The 7,321-nt window shown below is 26.1% G+C and overlaps 1 protein-coding gene across 1 annotated transcript; it reads left to right on the top strand.

Annotated features, from left to right (window-relative positions):
• Positions 1-890: 890 nt before the first annotated feature.
• LOC136075804 (uncharacterized) lies at positions 891-2,872 on the top strand. The gene is made up of 2 exons (XM_065789242.1): positions 891-1,165; positions 1,412-2,872. Exons 1-2 carry the CDS (start codon positions 929-931, stop codon positions 2,870-2,872), a joined length of 1,698 nt encoding a protein of 565 aa, XP_065645314.1. The 5' UTR covers positions 891-928.
• Positions 2,873-7,321: the final 4,449 nt, after the last annotated feature.

Raw genomic sequence — 7,321 nt, 5'->3', positions numbered from 1 at the left:
TATATATAAATAAATTTAATATGAATATATTTTCCAAATAAATAAGCATTTTTATGTATTTTTTGTTGTTTCAAATACTTTCAAAGTTTTTTCACATAATTATAAAGAACATGTTTGGTTAAAAATAAAATTAAAAACGACATTTTGAACTTTTTTTATTTTATTTACAAATTTTATATTTAATTTTTTTTTCTTATAAAAAAAGACCTTTATTTTCCACAGTGGGCCGGGGCCGCGGTCACTGATTTCCTTATAGTGTAAGGCTTCTGATTTGGTTCACTGATTTCCTTATAGTGTAGGGCTTCTGTAATGATCATGCAGAAGTTATTTTATTTTAAAGCGCACTAATTACTTAAAAATTATCTAATAAATATTTGATTAACTTATTGAGGTAATATTCTATATTAATTAACTAATTGTTGGTAATATATTTTCAATACTAAATTTTGATATAATATAAGACATGGCAGTTAATCAATAAATAATTCAGTTAATAAATAACTTAAAGGCGCATAACTTGCTTTTAAAGAAAGGCATCGTTATGTCCTTAATTTGGTTTATAAAGAATTTCTTTTATGAAGTTTTTTAACTTAAATTTTTTTGTTTTTAAAATTTAATTTTAGTTATACAAATTTTTAGTTTTAATTCTTTTTCACTTCACAATGAACCACAGTGACCGCCAGGTTCTAAGTCTCCCCACATCAGATTTTTTTTTATAAATATTTAGTTGTATATATGAAAATAAATATTTGGTTAGTAAAAACCTCTAGGGGAATGGAAAAATGTATGAAAATCAAAGAATAAAAATTATAATTTTTAGTTAAAAAACATCCGCCATTTTCAGAAAAAAAGGCTATAATTTGCTAATCAAATATCGGCATAGTTTGATTTTAGACATACTCTGGTACACAACGACAAGTTTTATTAAATGGCGGTTAACAATCTATGTGCTGTTTGTTTTAAAATCTTTGGTAAAAAGTCAGCAAAGCTTCATAAAATATCTAACGCTATTGAAGAAAAAATAAAAACCTTTATTTGGGATAGCTATGATCAAAATTTAGCAAACCATCCTAAAGTTATTTGTAGCAATTGTTATAAAAACCTTTATTGTTTGGAAAAAAACGATACAAAACACCTTGATAAGTGGCTAAAGCAAATTTCTCAGGTTAGTTGATAAAATTAATAAAAAACTATATTTAAGACTTAGTGTTTAATTAAATAAAGTTGTTTTATTTTTTATTAATTTTAAAAAAAGAAAGAGCTGTGTCTCAATGAACTTTAATAAACTTGAAAAAAAAAAACATTTAAACAGCTTGTTTTAGGAACTAATATGCCATCGATGTGTTTATTTTTGTTGTGTTATATTTTTTATATTACTAATTTATATAGCTTTAGATTTTTTTTTGATTAGATAAACCGTCAAGATATCAGAAGAACTTCAGATGTTTCAGAAATATCAAAAGATATTAACATTTTTACTTCTGAGTTAAATGATGATAAAAATGAAAGGATGTGCTTAAAATGTTATGGAGTTGTTAAGTCAGGCATTATTCATCTTTGTAGTGATGTTCAAGCTGTGAAAAATTTAGTTAATGCAGCATATGCATTGGGATCAGCAAGTGCAGAACGTGTCGCCTCAAGTATTTTAAAAACAAAAATGGAAAAGGAAAATATTTTTAGAGGTGAAAAATTCACAATTGCTACTTATGGGAAACCATTAACTATTGTTGCCGGAACTACTGACAATAAATGTGACCGTGCTAATTTTAGTCAAGTATCTTTTGGAACAATCATTGAGCTTATAAAATGTTTAGAACTATCTCAGTGTAAAACCAAAAAAATGTGTTCTATATTTAGAAAAAGTCTTGGCTTTCAAAGTAGCATTGCAGGAAATATTGTTAAAAAATTAGAGGCTTTAAAAGCAGAAATGAATGAATATTTTTCATGTAAAGAAGAAGAATTTGTTGAAGCTGGTGATGTAGTAAATAAATCAATGGTTTATATTAAAGATATTGATGAATTTATACATGATATAATCACTGAAAGGAATATTGACCCGTTTTCTACAATTGTAAGAGTTGCTGTGGATTCTGGTCAAGGTTTTTTAAAGGTCACTATGAATGTTTTTAATCCGCATGATAAAACTAGCAACCAACCTGACCTTGATGACTCTGGAGTTAAGCGTTGTTTTATTGTTGCTATTGTAGAAGGAGTGTCTGAACACAATGGAAATCTTAGAAAATTAGTTGATACTCTTAATCTTCAAAATATTAAGTATTCTGTTGCATTTGATTTAAAGTGTGCAAACTCAATGTTTGGCATTACAAGCCATGCTGGAAAATATAGTTGTTTGTGGTGTAAAGGAGAGAGTCTTTTGGATGGTGGAGAAAAACGAACTCTTGGTTCCCTCGATTATCATTACAGTAAATACACAGAAGCTGGAAAACCAAAATCAAAGATGGCTGATTATAAAAATGTTATTAATCCAAGATTATTATATCTTGAAGAGGATCCAGACACAATTATTGAAAATTTAGTTCCAGTACCTGAGTTGCATACATTAATCGGAATAGTTACAACTTTTGGAAAACTATTATCAAAACTATGGCCTGGCTTTGAAAAGTGGTTAAACTCAAATTACATATTTTTCAGAGGTTACCATGGCATTGGATTTGATGGCAACAATGCCAACAGACTTTTAGATAAGTTAGATGTTCTTTCTCGTGATATTGCTGATCAAGGAAAGCTTGATTTACTACCAGTAATTGAATGTTTAAGAAAGTTTCAGTTAATGAAGCAAGCCACCTTTGGAGAAAAAGTTGGTGATATTGAATCTGTTGTTTTCGAATTCAAGATGTCTTATGCTAATTAAAAGGGAATATATTAATACTTACTTTGAAAACATTTCTTTGAATATACTGTGGAAAGTTCATATTGCAGTTAACCATATTGTACCATTTCTAAAAAGTACCAATACTGATAATGGGCTTGGAATTTACTCTGAACAAGCAGGTGAATCTGTTCATCATGAGTTTAGAAAGACATGGAATAAATATAAAGACAATGACAAAGCCACCCAGACTATGCTAAACGGTTAAAGTCAAGTGTTGTGGAATTTTCAACATTTAATAAATAGTTAACAAGTTTACTGATCAATTTAATATATTTTGCTACACAACTATGTCAAAATTATTATTTACAAAGTATTTTAATAGCATTAAAAATACTTTTAATTGAGTATTGATAAAATAGAATGCTATTTTTGTATTTCAAAGCTTAGTCAAGATATTTTTCACATTAAATGCATTTTGTTGTTGTTTTTATACCTACATTCTTTTTCTTTGTAATCTTTTATATAAATGTTCTAACACTTTTTTAATGCCTTTATATTATGGGAGTACACAAGTACAGAGTAAAAATTAGGTTTCTTCATGAAATAATGTGAAATATATGAACTTCAATAAGGTTAACGGTGTACCGCCCCTCCCCTTTTATCTAAAGTTTAGATGTGTAAAAATTTTATTCTAGCCATACCTATGGAGGTTCTTAATACCTTTACTTAACTTATATACTATGTTACTTCTTAATAAGAAAAAAAAATTGGATGTGGGGAGACTTCAAACCTGGCGGTTATTGTGGTTCACAGTGACTTATAAACACTCGTTTGGTATGCAGAATATATTAAATCTATTTGATAATAATGATGATGATGATGATGATGATGATGATGATGATGATGATGATGATGATGATGATGATGATGATGATGATGATGATGATGATGATGATGATGATGATGATGATGATGATGATGATGATGATGATGATGATGATGATGATGATGATGATGAGGATGAGGATGATGATGATGATGATGATAATGATGATATATTATATATATTTAATTTGATTACAATTAATATATTATAAAATATATTAATTCAATAAAACAAATAAACTTTTAGTATGCAGTTTTTTTAGTTGGTTTTTCAATTTCCAGATATCTTTATTGTCTTAACACCAGTGATAAAATTCTCTTAAGAAATAAAAGATATGTAGAAATACCATTATGGTATTTATTAGCATCAAGGCACAAAAAAAAAATTTGAGCAGTCTCAATAAATCTTTTTTTAATGCATTTTTTTGTAATTTATTTGATTTTGAGTTAGTTAAATTTCACTCAAAAGTAAAATTATTCTCATTTATTTTTTTATTATTTTATTTAAAGTTTTTCCATATTTTTAGTTTTTGTAATAAAACCTGAACTTTTAAAAATTTTGTTTTTAAAAGTTTATATTTTATATCAGAGAAAAAAATGTTTCCTTGAATGTTTTGTTAAAATATTTAACAAACTATATTAATTCTTTGTATATTCTTATATAGTTAATTTTTTAGTTTTTATTGTTGCTTTTGAGTTTTTATCTTATTTATTTTAAGCTTAATTATATGAAAAAGACTTCAAGGTTGATTGAGAGAGTCTTAAATGCATATTTTCAACTTGACAGGGTTTGTTATATATTTATTATTTATGGATTATCTAAGCCACTGTTAATAATAAATATGTATTTATTTATTAACATAATAATGTTTGTTTGTCTTGTTGTTTAAAGTTATTAGCGATATTAAAACTTATGAAAAAGCTTTTACTTAGCGAACTTCTGATATCATGAGTTGATAAACCTTTATGATATAATTTTAGTAAAAATTATAAAGTTCAGCTATTATTGTTGATGAGTTGAACAATTATAGAATTTAATTAATTTTTTTTGATCTGCTTATAATTAACCTTATGAACATTAATGTAAAATACTTGCAGTTTTGGTCTAACAGTCTAACAGTCCTAGCAGCACTTTTTTTACTAACTAAGCAACTGCATAACAATTTTGATAATTGTTATGTAGTTTTATCAATTCCATGGGTAAAACCATATGTCTGTTTTTTAAATACACTCCCTTTTATAACAAATTTCATGCAATAATCTATTATTTTTCAAAAACTATAACAAAATAAATTATTAATCCCCCTCAATTTGAGAGAGGCTGTAAACATGGCAGAGTTATAAAAACTGAACAGTTAAAGATTATTGCATGAAACTTGAAATTATTGCATGAAACTTGAAATTTGTTGATGAATATGAATTTAAATAAAAATAATAAAGTAAATATTTTATAAACTCGTTGCTCCCATGTTAAGGGCTAGGTGGGCCCAAAAATAAGAGTTTTTTTTTTTCCCAATATATATATATATATATATATATATATATATATATATATATATATATATATATATATATATATATATATATATATATATATATATATGCTTAATTTTGGCACTAACAGGCATTGTGCTAACTCCAAACTTTTTTAGGTTTATGTTTATATCAAAAAAGAATGTTTTGCAAAGAATTGGGGTAATTGGAGCTTGGGAACAAAAAAACCCTAATTTTACACTGCTTCGTATTAGTATAATAAATGTATTAAAAATTATTTAAACTGAAAATACAAATGTGGGTTGTAAAGATAAAGTAACACATAAAAGTATAACACATATGAAAACATTACCGGGCTGCTTTTTTGTTCGTTTTTATGATGCCAATTGATTTTTTGTCTGAATATCAATTCCACAACCATTTTCATATCTAAGAAGTTCTATTTTTTCTGTGCAATGTTTGTCTGAATATCTAATAATGCCTTATAATAATTTTTTAGAAATAAAAACTTTACGCTATTTGTGACAGTAATAAAAAATAATAATTAAACAAAATAAAACAAAACTAAGTGTGAAAAAAACTACCAGTTTCTTCTCGGTTAACTCTCCTGTTCAGAAATTGCTGTACATTAGAGCAAAAAATAGAGTTTTGATCCATAAACCACTGGCTCTGTTTTTGACAAAGCTCGGCTGCACAACCTGCCTAATAGTGAAATCACTTGACATAAAAGCTAAGATCGGAATGAAAATATTGAAAGAATGGTCTAACTATAAAGTTTCTTATGACGAAGATATAGAGGAACAGTTAAGTTCGATACGTAAGAAAATATGTGGTCGCAAAAAATAGGGACTTTAAGCTGTATTAAAGATAAGAAAAGAAGTTAAAAAAGAGACCATTTTAAAAAATATTTCAAAATCTCTAACGCGAGAGAAAATTGTAACAGTAAACATTTTCACAACTGCATAAAAAATTATAAAACAATATTTACAGGTTCCTGAAACGTTTTTTTTGTGAGTATTATTCTTGTCTTTATAGGCGTCAATTTTTAAAAATTTAAGATTTGAAAATAAAATTACAACAGAGTTGGTTGATTCACCTCGAACACGCCATATCTGTAAAACGTCAATATGTGTTATACTTTCTGGGACCAGTTTTATGTCTGACTCTATACAATCGTTGGTATAATGATGCAGCAACCTGCTTACAACATGCCCTCTACATCTTGTTTTCAATTACATTTAGTATAATATAATATTATTTAATATATTATTATTATGTCTAAAATATATTTAATATATTGTTATTATATCTTATATATAATAATAATATATTATTATTATATCTAAAATATATTTAAAAAATAGTGATACGCTGCCTTTTTTATTAAAATCAATTTATTTATAAACATATCGTATAACAAGAAATGATTTTTAAAGAATTTAGCATAAATTATTTCCACCAGTAGACTGCCATAATAGTCTAAAAACTATGTATTGTTTACATATCGCAGATGCAATATTACACTTCGTAACAAACATAATTAATGGATGCTTTTACATTTTTACAAAATTTTCAAATAAGCAATAGGAAAGAGTTTGATTCTTTTCGGCTCATATTTTATATCTATCTATATGTGTTGTCCCCTTAACAAAATATTTCTTAATAAAATTGTGAGTTATATTTGGTTAAAATGCCTCTTGTTCAAGTTGAAAACTGTTGTTTATAGATACCTCTTCATTGAGAGCAACAAGTTCATCATGTTTATGTTCACGAAAAACAGGTCTATTCCTACATTAATGACATATAAAAAGGAAAGAGTTCCGCTACCTTTTTTTCTAAAAAAAGCACTGTATATATATATATATATATATATATATATATATATATATATATATATATATATATATATATATATATATATATATATATATATATATAACAATATTGCAATAATTTTTAATAGTAAATAGGTGAGTTTTTTTTTTAGTCAAAATTCAATACAAAAGAGAGATGACATCAAAGATAGGCTGCCTGTCCAATTCAAAGTTATACTAATGGTTATATTTGGGGGAAAAAAGAGTAATATTTAGATAGGCACTTTTTAAATAG

The sequence above is a fragment of the Hydra vulgaris genome, chromosome 02 (assembly GCF_038396675.1).
Source record: "Hydra vulgaris chromosome 02, alternate assembly HydraT2T_AEP".
Taxonomy (NCBI): domain Eukaryota; kingdom Metazoa; phylum Cnidaria; class Hydrozoa; order Anthoathecata; family Hydridae; genus Hydra; species Hydra vulgaris.
Note: the sequence above shows the minus strand (reverse complement) of the source record. Positions and strands in the feature narration are given on the sequence as shown.

Excerpts from the sequence above, each read along its gene's own strand:
- LOC136075804 (XM_065789242.1), top strand. The coding sequence starts at position 929 with ATGGCGGTTAACAATCTATGTGCTGTTTGTTTTAAAATCTTTGGTAAA. Across the intron at positions 1,166-1,411 it reads GGCTAAAGCAAATTTCTCAG|ATAAACCGTCAAGATATCAG; the intron begins GTTAGTTGATAA and ends TTTTTTGATTAG.